Here is a 15526-nt window from a genome sequence, read left to right on the forward strand (position 1 = left end):
TGGGAGCAGGTCACATCCCATGAGGATGCAGTAAATATGACTGAGAACCATTATTCTATAAAATAACTATTTGAACCACTAATCAATAATATTGTAAGGTGTCAAAAAGTCAATAATATTGTAACTTTGTATGGTGACAGTTGGTAACTACACTTATCAGGGTGCACATTTTATAATGTATATAATTGCCAGATCACTGTATTGATCACCTGAAGCTAATACTGTATGTCAATTATATTTTAATAAAAAAATCTAACTGAAAAAATGCAGTGTGTTTATTATACTTTCTAAATGGACAACAACGCATAACTGCTTTAGAAAGAGAAACACCCTTCTAACAGTACTTCTGATGCTTTGGTAACTGATCTCCCGTAGCTAGGACCCCATATAAGAACAGCAGTCTCAAAACTGGAGGGAGGCAATGGTCATTCACCACCATCTATCAGATGTCCTTCATTCTAAGACAACTGAGCTTCAGAGGGGCTAAGTGATTTGTTAATGACCACACAATCAGCTAGGAGTACAGCTAGAAAGGGAATCCAGATCTCCTCATTCTCAGTTAAGAACCTCTTCACTTCACCAAGCATGATCTATTATCCTTAAAGCAGTGTTTCTCAGTCATTTATTATTACTGTCTTCTCAAAGAAACAAGTTAAAAGTAAATATAGTAAGAAAAAATAATTAGTAAGGAATAAAATACTGTTGGGCGGGGTTGAACTTTGTGGGGCCTAAACCCATTGTACTATCTACTACTATTTAAGTTTTGCTTCCAATTTGCATTGTTAGGGTGATATTATTACCACTGAGATAGTGCATGTCCTGGAGTGACTTGCCCTCATACAGTATATTTCAATGAAATGATGAATATATTTATTTGACTGGAATCATAAAACACCTGTGAATTCTGACTTAATGAGAAAGCACCAGCTGGGAATCAAAAAACACTGAGTACTACTTTATGGCTCCACTGCTGATGAGCTGGGGATTTTAGACATGGGGAATGTGCTTTTATTATCATTATTTATTTATTAAAAAAATTAAAAAAAAATCAAGTTTCAGATGTAGTGTTCAATAATTTATCAGTTGCGGACAATGTGCTTTTAGGCAGTACCTGTGAATGTGCCTCTAATGGTTCCTCCTGACATGTGAAAACTGCTGACCTAAACAGCGCCGAAATGGTCTTCCAGCTGACATTCTGTGAATCTATGTTTTTTGGTTTGAATTCTTAAAGAACTTAAAGGCTAAGCAAAATTACGACAATCAGAATCATGCCAACTTCTGATTCTCTGTGTTGGTATCAACCATGGACATGTATGATCCTGAATTAAACTCAACAATTTAAAGGTTTAACTTTGTCCTCTTCCCTAAATATTTTGCAAGGAGCTCTGCTAACAAGGTGCAAAATGATGTTCTAGTAACTCTATTTTGCCGAACTGCTCAGCAGAGATGGTTTTACAAAGCAGTGAAATACTCAAACTTCAGAGTGGCTTTTGATGGGGAGGAGTAGAGACTATGGATAATCAGGGCATGGATAACTTGAAAGTATCCCCACCTGTGAGTAATGAACCAGCTGCTGTATGAGGTAAGGTCTCATTCAGCATTAATATGATTATGCTGACTACATGTGCATTAAAGAATAGAGAAGATTAAATGCTGTTTAAAGATTACCTAGAAGCTGTGTGTAATGATTAGAAGCGTTATCTCCTACTGCTCTGCTAGTGATCAGAGCGCCCGAGGCAAGTGCTCTTCGCATGATCCCACTGTGACACTAAGCCTTCCATATGAAAAGAGTATCAGACTCTATGAAATTTGCACAATACCTATATTCTAGAAGAATTTTAATAAGTCATACAAATAAGATGGTACATAAATACCTGGACCCTAATAAATGCCAAAGCAAGCAACTAGGCTGAAGTTATTAATTCAGGACTCAGAGGGAGTCCTGTCCTTGGTCACTCCACGGATGATGGGCTTCAGGAAGACTGTGAGCCTTCTGGAATCAAATGGAAAACTTTATGTGCCTATAGGCATTTTTTGTAGAAGATCAAAAAGATTTTGGGACCTAGTGAAAAGTTACACTCACAGCTTTGGCAGTATCTTTCAAAATTAAGACATACATTTAAATTCACAGAGCTGCACCTGTATGAGGAATCATTTACGTTTTTAAAAGTGGTTTCTTTATAGACTAGACTCCTGTGTATACAGTATTTTTACAGATCACTATCTACCTGGCTACCTGCAGGGATGCCACGGGAATCTCTACAAGTCTGGCTCAGGACACTTAAATTTTCCGTCTCTTAAGATCGTATCTGGTAAGTCAGGACTTGAGCTAATCCTGACCACAAGATCATAAAGACTGGGAACGACTTAAGTAGAACTCTGTTTTTAGCAAGGAGTACCCTTACGCTAGTTCAAACACTGAAATGAGTTTCTGAAGAGATGTAAAAGGACAACTATAAAGCAGAATTCATTACCTGTCAGTATCTCCATATACAACCCTAGCGCCCCATTTCTTGGTATCATTCACCAGTTTAATAGCTCGTTCCAAGGTCTCTCTTGCTTTGTGAACAATACTATCACCAACCTGTGGGTACAAACACACTGGAAGTTATTTCTTAACGTAGTTTAGTATAAATCAATAGACTAACAATACTTTTCATTACCAAATATTTCTAAAATTGAAATAAGGAGAAAAGAACCAAAAAGAAAACAAAAGTCTTCAGTGTCATCATTCTTTTTATAAGGACTCAAGAAGAAAATAAAGTGAAGAATTTAAAGAAAGGAACCAATCAATACACAGACTCACCTCTGAGTGTATTAGTTTTAAGTACAATGGACTGCACTTTATACAAGGTACATAGATTCATAATTCCTGGAAGAATTAGCCTTATTTAAGGAATTTTTAAAATGACTTTATAACCAATTAGCCAGGGACTTATTCTGTGTATGTGCGTGAATGTGTATATGTATATCTTCCAAAATTTTTCTGTTGTAGTGTTATGATAATTTCTTTCAGTATCATTAAAGTTAACACTGAACTTTAATCTCAGTGATTGGTTATATGTAATTTTTAGAAAATAAAGAACACAAAGAAAAATGTATAATTATATAATGGAAAATATATTACAAGTGTTCAATTTAAATTAAGTAGGCAGATATATGTCTAATAAGGGTACTTTCTTTAAAATTTTTTCAGATTTTTACTTATTTGACAGAGAGAGTATGCATGCACAAGAGCATGCACAAGCCGGGGAGCTGCAGAGGGAGAAGCAGACTCCCTGCTGAGCAAGGAGCCTAACAATGGGCTTGATCCTGGGACTCTGGGATCATGCCCTGAGCTCTGAAGGCAGATACTTAACCAACTGAGCCACCCAGGTGCTCCTTTTTTTCTGTTTTTTAAAGTAATCTCTCCATCCAACATGGTGCTTTAACTCATTACCTTGATATTAAGAGTTGTATGCTCCACCAACTAAACCAGCCTGGTGCCCCTAAAAAGGGTACCTTCATCGGTCATTAGTGAGTTTAAACAAAGATCATGGCATAAACTATCAAAACAAAAGGATGGTAGGTCTTGACAAATATGACTATACTTTACAGTTAAGTAAATTAAGGAGACCAGCATGGGGCTGCTTCTTCATTTATTAAACTCACAAAAACTAAGAATTGGGGAAAATTACCCTTTGGCATAAATGGAGCATTCCTTTTAAAATTTTAAAGAATCATGCACTTTTGTGTAAAGAAGCAAACAAAAGTTATAATCATCCTCCTTTTACTGTAAAATTCAAATCACCTGAACTAAATGTAGGACTGGGTAAGTGTTTAAAAGGCTGTGCTCATAAAACACTGTTTATAGCTGTTTTAAAAAGGAAATATTAAATGAACAAAGGAATAAATTTAAAAAACTGGTAGCAGATACTTAATCTGGTTATAAGAATCATGAATTCTGTTGAGACCTTTAGTGCAACAGAAAACCCTGAGAATGTGAACTATTTCCTGAGACATTTAAAAAATCATGTTATCCAGTTGAAATTCAAGTTTGAATAAAATGTTCAATGTCATCTGTTGTCACTTTCAAAACAAGATACACTTTAAAATATGTGAAGGCAAATAGCCGGAAGGGTGAGCGATCTAGTGTCAGAGTCAAATATGCTTTTGAGACATACACATACTGATCCTAAATGTCTACCTCCCGCTGCCTACTCTGACCCATTTAAGCAACACACCTGCCCCCCAAGACCCTGTAGTGGGAAGGACTCAGTGGCAGGAATGAGAGGCAGGGGTGGTGGAAAGGAGGGAGTGATTATTAAATTAAAAGTGATTCTGCTGGGCATGTGCACCCGAATGTTTATAGCAGCAATGTCTACAATAGCCAAACTATGGAAAGAACCTAGATGTCCATCAACAGATGAATGGATCAAGAAGATGTGGTATATATACACAATGGGATACTATGCAGCCATCAAAAGAAATGAAATCTTGCCATTTGCGACAACATGGATGGAACTAGAGCGTATCATGCTTAGCGAAATAAGTCAAGCAGAGAAAGACAACTATCATATGATCTCCCTGATATGAGGAAGTGGTGATGCAACATTTATTCTTAAGTGGGTAGGAGAAGAATAAATGAAACAAGTTGGGATTGGGAGGGAGACAAACCATAAGTGACTCTTAATCTCACAAAACAAACTGAGGGTTGCTGGGGGAAAGGGGGTTGGGATTATGGACATTGGGGAGGGTATGTGCTTTGGTGAGTGCTGTGAAGTGTGTAAACCTGGTGATTCACAGACCTGTACCCCTGGGGATAAAAATATATGTTTATTAAAAAAAAAGTGATTCTGCTACTTTGTGCCATGGTTCCTAGTTTGAACATTACTCCAATACGGGGCTGAGATTAGATTTTAAAAAAGGAAAATGACTGGCTTTACAGTTTAGGCAATGGTTGGGATTATGGAAAGTCATGAGAAAAATAAAGTAAAGATTCCCTGAAAAGGAGTGCTGGCAAGGATGTGGGAAAAAGGGAATCCTTGTGCACCACAAGTGGGACTACAAATTGATGCAGCCACTATGGAGAACAATACGGAGGTTCCTCAAAAAATTAAAAACAGAAATACGTGATTCAGCAATTTCACTACTGGGTATATAGCTGAAGGAAATGAAAACACTAACTGTAAAAGACACATACACCCCTATGTTCATTACAGCATTATTTACAACAGCCAAGACATGGAAGCAACCTAAGTGTCCACGGACAGATGAATGGATAAAGAAAATGTGGTATATACACAGTTGACTCCTGAACAACACAGGCTTGAACTGTAGGGGTTCCCTTATATGTGGATTTTTTTCAATAAATACAGTATATAGTACTGTAAATGTATTTTCTCTTATGATTTTACTATTTTCCTTTCTCTAACTTAAAGAATACAGCATATAATACATATAACATACAAAACATGTATTAATTGTTTATGTTATCAGTAAGGCTACTGGTCAACAGTAGACTATTTGTAGTTAAGTTTGGGGGGGGACAAAAGTTATTTATGGATTTTCAACTCTGGGGGAGGGGGTCAGTGCCCCCAACCCCTGCATTCTCCAAGTCTATGGTTTATCTTTACACACTTGACTGTTTTTTTGCAGAGTGGAAAATTACTTTAATGAAATACAACTTATCAATTCTTTATTTCATAACTGTGCCTTTGGAATTGCATCTAAAAAGCCATTACCAAATCCAAGGTCATGTAGAATTTTTCCTATGTTTATCTTCTAGAAGTTTTTTTTTTTTTTAAAGATTTTATTTATTTATTTGCCAGACAGAGATCAGAAGTAGGCAGAGAGGCAGGCAGAGAGAGAAGGGGAAGCAGACTCCCTGCTGAGCAGAGAGCCCGATGCAGGGCTCTATCCCAGGACCCTGAGATCATGACTTGAGCTGTAGGCAGAGGCTTAAACCCACTGAGCCACCCAGACACCCCATCTTCTAAAAGTTTTATAGTTTTGTGTTTTATATTTAGTTCTGTGATCCAATTTGAGTTAATTTTGTGAAGCGTGTAAGATTTTTGTCTAGGTTGACTTTCTTGATTGTGGATATACAGTCATCCCAGTACCATTTATTGAAAAGACTATCTTCTATTGTCAATACATTATATTACCTTTGCTCCTCTGTTAAAGATCAGATGTCTATATTTATGTGGGTCTATTTTTGTAATCTCTATTCTGTTCCACTACTATTCCTTGGCCAGTACAACACTACCTTCATTAATGTAGTTTAGTAAGTCTTGAAGTCAGGTACTGTCAGTCCTCGGAGTTTATTATTCAAAATGGTGTAGTCTATCCTAGGTCTTCTACTTCATCATATAAACTTTGAAATCAGTTTGTCAATACCCACAAAATAACTTGCTGGGATTTTGACCAGGACTGCATTCAATCTATACATGAACTGACATCTTGACAATACTGAGACTTCTTATCTATCAACAAGGCGTATCTTTCCTTTTTTTTAGCTCTTATATTTCTTTGACCAGTTGTGTCATTTTCCTCATAGAGATCTTATACATACTTTGTTAGATTTATACAAAGTATTTTATTTTGGGGGGGTGATTAATATAAATGGTGTTACATTTTTAATTTCAAACTTCATTTGTTCATTGCTGGTACACAGGAAATGACTGAGTTTTGTTGTATTAACCCTATATTCGGCAACCCTGCTATAACTGCTTATTAGGCGTAGGAGGATTTTTTTGTTAATTCTTTTGGATTTTCTGCAGAGAGGATTATGCCATATGTAACAAAGACAGTTTTACTTTTATTTTTTCCTTCCCAATCTGTATACTTTTTATGTGCTTTTCTTTGTCTTACTGCATTAACTTCCAATTCTTTTATGATGTTGAAAAGTAGTGGGTTATCCTTGCCTTGTTCCTAATCTTAGTGGGAAAGATTCAAGGTTTTCATAGCTAAGTATTTAGCTGTGGGCTTTTTTGGGGTAGATATTCTTTAGAAAGCTGAGAAAGTTCCCCTCTTCCTAGTTTACTGGGATCTTTATGATGAATGGATATTGGATTTTGTCAAATGATTTCTCTACATCTATTATTATGATCATGCGGCTCTTATTTACCCTGTATGTGATGTGATAGATCTTATTAGATAATTTTTGAATGTTATACCAGCTTGCATACCTGGATAAATTCCACTTGGTTGTGATGTATAATCATTTTTGTAAATTGTTGGATTTGGGTTGCTAATATCTATTGAAAATATTTGCATCTATGTTCATGAGAGATATTGGTGTGTAGTTTTCTTGTAATGTCTTTGTCTGGTTTTGGTGTTAGGATCATGCTGGCCTCACAGTATGAATGATAAAGTATTCCTTTTGCTTGTAATATCTGAAAGATTGTAGAGAATTGATACAATTTTTTTCCATTCTAGTTTTCTAAGGTGAAAGCTTAGATGATTAGTTTTGGATGTGTCTCTTCTTTTTTAATAATGGATTCAATACTATAAATTTTCCTCTATTTGCTGCTTTTGCAGATTCCCACAAATTGTGATAAGTTGTGTTGTCCTTTAGTTCAAAATATTTTAAAATTTCTTTCAAGGGGCGCCTGGGTGGCTCAGTGGGTTAAGCCGCTGCCGTCAGCTCAGCATCCTGGGATCGAGTCCCACATCGGGCTCTCTGCTCGGCAGGGAGCCTGCTTCCTTCTCTCTCTCTCTCTGCCTGCCTCTCGGCCTACTTGTAATCTCTCTCTCTGTTAAATAAATAAATAAATCTAAAAAAAAAAAAAATTCTTTCAAGATATTTTTTTCTTTGACCCATGTGTTATTTAATCTTAAGCATGTGGGGATTTTTCCAGCTCTCTATTATCGATTTCTAGTTTAATTGCATTGTGCTTTGAAAGCAGACACTATATGATTTATATCTTTTAAAATTGTTAAGGTGTGTTTTATGACCCACAATGTGGTGTGTCTTGGTGCATGTTCCATGCGAGCTTAAGAAGAATGCATATTTGAGTGTTGCTGGATGAAGTATTCTATAAATACCCACTATATTCAGTTGATGATGCTGCTGAGTTCAACTACATCCTTACTGATCTTATTTTTTCCGGTATGTTGCCCTTGTTTTTTGTTCCTTATTTTCGTTTTCCTCTCTTTTTCTGCCTTTTGTGATTTTGACTCTTTGAAATGATTCCCTTTTCTCTTTTTTACATACCAATTATTATCTTACTTTTTATAAAAGTGGTTGTTGCCTTGATTTTGAAATATACATTTACTTTTTTTTTTTTTTTAAAGATTCTGTTTATTTATTTGACAGAGAGATCAAAGTAGGCAGAGAAGCAGGCAGAGAGAGAGGAGGAAGCAGGCTCCCTGCTGAGCAGAGAGCCCGATATGGGGCTCCATCCCAGGCCGCTGGGATCATGACCTGAGCTGAAGGCAGAGGCCTTATCCCACTGAGCCTCCCAGACGCCCTACATTTACTTTCAATATACCACTTTCAAATACTACTATACCACATCACAGTAGTGCAGTGCTTTATAATGATGAAATAATCCAATTCCTCCAAACCCTTTTGTCATTTGTCATTCGTTTTACTTATACATAAGCATACATACAAACATACATAATCAAATACATTGTTGCTATTATTTTGAACAAATTATAATCTGTTAGATTAAGAGTAAGAAAAATAAAAGTGTTTATTTTACCTGCCTTTATTCCTTCTCTGAGGTTGTTTTGTTTTTTTATGTAGATCTGAGTTTCTGACCTCTATCATTTTTCTTCCCTCTAAAGAGTTTCTTGTAACATTTCTTACAAGGCAGGTCAATTGCCAACAAATTCCCTCAATTTTTGTTTGTCTGAGAAAGTTTTCATTTTTCCTTTGCTTTTGGACAATAATTTTTCAGGGTACAGATTTTAATGTTGGAGTATTTTTCTCTCAATATTAAGTATTTCATTCCATTTTCTTCTTGCTTACATGATTTAAGAGGAGAAGGTGGATGTAAATCTTACCTTTGCTTCCATATAGGCAAGGTATTTTTCCCCCTCTGTCTTCTTTTAGGATTTTAATTTTACTACTGATTTTCTATAGTATGAAGAGGGTATCTCTAGGTTTAGTTTTTTGAGCATTTATTCTGTTTGGTGTTCTTTGAACTTCCTGGATCTGTGGTTTGGGGTCTGACATTGGTTTTGGGAAATTTTCAGTCATTACTGTTTCAAACATTTTTTTCTGTTCCTTTCTTTCTTCTCCTTCTGGACTCCCTATTACATGAATGTTACACCTTTTGTAGTTGCTCCAGTTTTAGGATATTCTTTTTTTTTTTTTTCATCTTTTTTTCTCTTTACTTTTTAGTTTTGTCAGTTTTTTTTTTTTTTTTAAGATTTTATTTATTTATTTGACAGACAGAGATCACAAGTAGGCAGAGAGGCAGGCAAAGAGAGGAGGAAGCAGGCTCCCCGCTGGGATCATGACCAAACCTAAGGCAGAGGCTTTAACACACTGAGTCACCAGGAGCCCCTAGTTTTGTCAGTTTGGATGGAGATTTCTTCCAATCCAGATTCTTTCTCTCTACATCTAGTTTACTAACAAGGCATTCTTCATTTCTATTAATGTGTTTTTGATATCTAGTATTTCTTTTTGGTTCTTTCTTAGTGTCTTCATGTCTCTGCTTACATTGCTCATTTGTCCTTTCACGCGTGTACTTGATCCATTAGCGCTCTTAGCATCCTAACAGTTGTTTTAAATTTGCAGTATGATAATTCCAACACCCCTGCCACATCTAAGTTTGGTTCCGATGTTTGCTCTGTCTCTTCAAACTGTGTTTTTTGGCTTTTGGTATGTCTTTATTTATTTATTTACTTTTTTGATAGATGGATACATCAGGTAAAAAGGACTGCCATAAATAGATCGTTAATAATATGGTGGTCATCTGTGGGGGAGGAAGTATTCTATAGTTCTATGAGTAGGTCTTACTCTTTCAGTGAAACTGTTCCTCTAAACTATAGACTTCACATGTGCTTCTGTTTTTTTCCCCATCTTTGGTGGGACAGGATGGAGAGTGGGCTAGTATATTTCCTTTTCTCCACATGGAAGGCCAGTGCACTTGGAACTGGGTATTTCCCTTCTCTCAGGTCAGTTAGGCTCCAGTTAAATAGTATCCCTGAAGGTGGACCTTCTCAAGAACAGAACACTCTGATGTCTTTCAAAATGGTTTCCCCTTCCTTTGCCAGAAGCACAGGGGAATTTTTCTTCTGTGAGAGAAAACCTCTGAGAACCTGGTTGAGCTCGCAGAGGTAAAAGTCACAAAACTGTAGGGGTCCCGATGACTGGGTCCCCTGGGGTCTTAATCTGTCAGACTTACCCACTTTCCCCTCCTCAGCACTGGTTCCTGCAGAGGTGTGTGTGTCTGGGTTTCTGCTCTTGTAAGTTGTGATTCTTTGTATTTACCTACTGGACTCTTCAGTTTTGGGGGTACTGGTTTGCCTGTGACCTCACTTCTCTGACACATCTAAGAAGAGTTGATTTTTTAGTATGTTTAGCTTTTTACTTATTGTGGAGAGAAACGGATAATTTTGAGCTTCTGACACGCTGGACCTTTGTTTGGCATAAAAAGATCACCAATAAAATAAATCTACTCTGCTCTTAATCACTAGTATGTTACTGCATTACTCTTGTCACACTATATTGTATTTATGTTAAATTAACACCTTTAGTATATAGCAAAAAATTAGTCTTATTCTGTGAAAAGTATCTTTCAATTGCAACTACCTCTGCAAAACAAAGGTTTTGCTTCATATCTACTGGTACATTAGTAAACACAGAATGTTGGTTATTCTGACATTTGGAGAGGCCAACCTAGCATCAGATCTGTCAATACATTAAAAGGACTTATTTAGTATGAAGGTTGTTGTAAATGCTGCTATAAACGTGGCACTAAATCTCATGCTAATAGTTTGCTACAGTGTGCTCATCTAGATATGGAGAAACTGTGTATGATGAAGAGTTCTCATAGAGGAAAACCCTAAAACCCATAAGATTTTGTATGTATACAAGCTCCAGTTTGAACAAAACCAATCTTAAATCACGGAAATGAAACTCTTTAGTCAAAACAAAACAAAATACTTCAATGATCAGATATTCACTTAATGCTGCTTTAGTCTCTTGAAAAAACTATCACTTACCTCAATGCATGGCATTCTTCCAGAAAAATTTGCAGCTGTATAGCCAAATGTGACATTTGCTATAAGCTTAAGTCCTAGCTGACGTGCATCCAGCATTCGGGAAAGGGCTCTGTCCTGCTTGTAAGCCTTCATTGATTGCTTCACCATGAGTCTAGTCTTTAAAATTTCTTCGAGCATTCTTGGTAGCACACCTTTTCTTACTGAAGGCTATCATAAAGAAAAAAAGAATATTTAAAATCCCTTAAAAGTTATAGATTTAAATAATTAAGAAGGAAGCACAAAGTTTAACAATGGCCATCTGTCATGAATTGAAACATACTAACAACTGAGCAGCCACAGGGCCAGTGGCCATCAATACAAAATCATCACATTTTCTTTCTTTTGAAGAGGACTTTTCTCCTAAATGGTTCCTATAATGTTCATAAATCTAATGTAGCACTACCATGTGAGTTCAGAGACCTCCAGGAAGGAGGATGTCAACTAGCGCATAAGAGACCATACAACAAGTTCAGAGGGAAATTTTGTTCAAAACTTTGATCCAAACCCCCACTCTTTCAGAAAGACACATGGGATTTGTATCACTCATAACAAACCTCAGTTTTTAAAGATCTCATCCTAATGACCCCACACAGTAATCTGCATGGAACTCCATTTATCTACCTTGGAAGAATGATGAGCTGGGTTGACTCTGCTGACATTCAAACCTGCAGTTCCAGGGACTCTAGGTATTTCAAATGTGATGCTTAGACCACTAAGCCATCCCCTCCGGCCTATATTTATTAGCAATCTGGAAGAGGGGATGAATAGTGAGGTGATAAAATTTGTTGATGCCAAAAAAAATAAAAAAATCATTTGTATTAATCAAGACTAGGGAGAATTTATGAGAACTCCAGTAGGAATGAAAAACCACAAAACAGTATTAACTTTGAAGATGATTCACAGACACGTGCAAGGTAATGCATGTTGGACTGAACAATTAAAATCTTAGGTATAAGGATAATCACACTTCTGAATATTAAAAAAATCTTAGTTTTATTAAGCTTTACATTTTGGGTCAAAATGTAGATGCAAATTTTAAAAATACTGTTAAAGGGAGATAATATAACAAGCCACTACATATGTGACAATGAAAACATATTCTAACCTCTAATTCATTCTGTGTACCTTATGAAGCAGTCATAATGTTTATGTTAAAATGTAATATATGTCATTATGTTAAAAGAGGTAATATTTTCCAAAAAGGAACAGGTCATGAAGTCTCTGGTGAGAATTTCCCTATCTAAATATCTAATTTTAGGGTACTCTTTGAACACAGCATCCTCTTACTGGTAGAAAATGATGCTACTTTTCTAAGTACATCAGAATGAATCTGAGGGCTTGTGGGGTCCATGCTACCATCAACTGCCCTACTGTACCACGATTACAGTCAGACTCACTGGTAAAGAAATAGGAAAAAAGGAGAAAGGAATGAAGTTGGCATAAGAGAGGCAATATAATCTTCTCCTAGATCTCTCTCCTATTTGGCTTAATTTATTCATTTATGAGGCTCTCTTTGGTCTCTTTTAAGGGGAGAGAAGGGAGAGAAAAAAGAGACCCTATTTTTAGTTTGGATATCTTAAAAATGCAATCAATAAATACATTAGAGTATCATTTCTAAGATAGCCTTAATTTAAAATAATGTAGAAGAACAATTAGTAGAGTTTACACATTAAAGCGATCTGAATCTTTATAAGTTAACATTGTAGTGACTGTCAAACAGCTATTTAAATCTCAGATTCTAAAGAGGTCAGAAAGTATATATACACATTTATTTCTTTCAGTATTTCATTAAAAATTAAAATCTAACAGCTAAAAGACTTTAAATCTAAATTCATGCAAAACAAGGTAACTGGTTTTTAAAAAGTAATTTCTTAGCAGATTCATGTATCTTTACTTTTTAACACAATATACTCAAGCAAACTTGTTTTTTTTTTTCTTTGTTTTACATGCCAACAGGATATAATCTAAATCATCAGCTCTCCAAATATTAAGCCACAGTCGATACCTTTCACTTACAAGAGAGTATTACCTTGACAAAAGCTATTCCATTGGGGGACACTGTGATATCATGCCTAATTTGGTAAAGTAAATCTGGAGGTACTCTTAGAGAGGTACAGCCAAATTTGAACTCATCATACCTATTAAGAAAGAAAACATTAAGCAAATACTTTCTCAAATCATAGAACAGTGATACTAGACAATTTTAGGAATCTAAGAACTCCAGTAGAAATTCATTTTCAAGTGAATTCTAAACATGAATTAATTTACTTCGTAATTGGTATATTACCAAATAGCAGTTCTTTAAATATTCACAATTTATTAAAAAAAAACCTTCTTAAATGGCATTATCCTAAAACTTATGGGCAATATCTATACTGAATACCAGCTTTCAACTCAACATGTGACCGCTTTACACTAAGTTCCTTAAAGAAAAATTTAAGCCTTAAATAAAAATATTTTAAATAACTTTTCCAAATTTCTGTTCTTAATAAAAAGACAGGATTACTAATATTATTTCCATGAATATTTTCTATGAAGGAATGAGTATGCTCTAGGCTAACACTGTAACTTGGTTTTAAATACATAAAAATCATTATTATAAAGGAAAACTCTGTATTTCTTATGAGAATAATATATACTCGTTTGAACATTAAAAATGTTATTTTCATTTAGTTTATAAAATTTGGTTGACATGAGTAAATAAAACCCAACACTTAACAATTTAACTTAAAAATATCACTGACTATTTTTAAGAGGTTAAGAGGAGATGACAGCTGGAGATAGGAGATCATAATCCTCAAACAATTCCACTGAAATGGATGTACATGGAGAATGAAACAAATAAGTTGCAAGACTGATCTATTCACGAGTCATCCATTCATGATGCTGAATTAGTCATACAAATTATCCAGTCAATTAGTAAGGTAACTACAAAGAATGAATTAGCTGTGCTATAGCCCATTCATCTTGCTCTTGCTCAAAAGGACAGTATGAAGTGCAAAGAGACACTCAAAGTCTAATTTTAGTAAGAAGTACAAAGCACAACAACATAATTACAAATATGAAAAAAAAAAAAAACCAACAACAACAAACCAAAAACCCTTACTTTCCCAAGTTCTCCACATGGCCAAGGCAGGTGGAAAAACAGTAGTTGTATGCAATCACAATCGAAGGATATAGTGACTGGAAATCCAAAACGAGAACAGAGTTGCTGTAGAAGCGAGATTCAGGCTCCATAATCAAGGGAACACACTGTGGAGCTCTCATTTGGGATCTCTGCTGTACACTAGGTGTCAGAGGAATATAGTTCATTGGTTTAGCAATACGCAACATCATTGATTCCACACGGTACTGCAGGAAAAGAGGGGAAGTAGGAAGAAAAGAAATAACAGTTTAAATAGAAATATATTGGTCTCTGAATATATGATAATCATTTAGGGGATGTTCTCCTCTTCTGAATAAAGCTGCATTCTTATAGGTTTTTAAAGTATGCTCCATACCCAGCATGGAGCCCAACATGAGGCTTCAACTTAGGACCTGAGATCAAGACTTGAACTGAGGTCAAGAGTTGGATGCTTCATGGACTGAGCCAGCCAGGTGCACCAAGGATACGTTTTTATAATACAGTTGTAGACTATGGGTTATTTAGTCAGTTTTCAGGTGCCTATAAAAGACATTCATAAATCCTTTTCCTATATTTCTATAACTTTTATAAAAGCTGTAAAATACATCAAATAACTTATACAACAAGTCAAATTTTGGAAAGACAGGAGACAAAATTAGATTTCTTTTTATATTTAAAAACATCTATGTATAATAAACATAGTGTGGCAAAGACTGTATAGTTTAACAGTTGCATTGAAAAGTTGGCCAATGATCTCTGAGAACTTTATTTGAGAAAATTAGAGAATGAGAGTCAGGAGACTTGAGATGGATAAATGTTATTCCAATTTTCCAAGAAGGAAACACAAGGATTTCAGAATTGAAAGGTAGTAAACTTCATACCAGTCCCTAACAAAATTAAATCAAACAATTACTGATTGTTTATAATAACCACTATTAAGTAGATGGCTTGAAGTATTAGAAAAGGAAAGCACTCACAAGAGCCAGAATGGGTTCACAGAAATGTTCTCATGTTGTTTTCAAGTATCTTTGCCCCTTATTATAAAGCTAGCTCAAATCATTTAAAAAATTTGTGGAGGGTACAAATAGCTTATAAGCAATATAATTAAATAAACATACTTTGCCTTTTAATAAACATGTCAAAGTAATTAGAACTCTATTTTTGCTATATTTAGTGAATTGGTAGAATGGAGAAATGTTA

General features: G+C 35.4%; 1 protein-coding gene across 3 annotated transcripts in view; it reads right to left on the bottom strand.

Annotated features, from left to right (window-relative positions):
• REV3L (REV3 like, DNA directed polymerase zeta catalytic subunit) overlaps positions 1 to 15526 on the bottom strand; it is a 184304-nt gene that overhangs the window by 20296 nt on the left and 148482 nt on the right. For 2 of the 3 annotated variants that reach the window (XM_059401212.1, XM_059401213.1), the window contains exons 23-26: positions 14309 to 14553; positions 13232 to 13340; positions 11164 to 11370; positions 2475 to 2584 (exon numbers count right to left, since the gene is read on the bottom strand). In XM_059401212.1, coding sequence (XP_059257195.1) covers positions 2475 to 2584; positions 11164 to 11370; positions 13232 to 13340; positions 14309 to 14553 — 671 coding nt within the window. Of the gene's footprint in view, positions 1 to 2474; positions 2585 to 11163; positions 11371 to 11829; positions 11951 to 13231; positions 13341 to 14308; positions 14554 to 15526 lie in introns of those variants that run through there. The other variant, XM_059401214.1, reaches the window with a different exon arrangement.

The sequence above is a fragment of the Mustela nigripes genome, chromosome 5, assembly GCF_022355385.1.
Source record: "Mustela nigripes isolate SB6536 chromosome 5, MUSNIG.SB6536, whole genome shotgun sequence".
Taxonomy (NCBI): Eukaryota; Metazoa; Chordata; class Mammalia; order Carnivora; family Mustelidae; genus Mustela; species Mustela nigripes.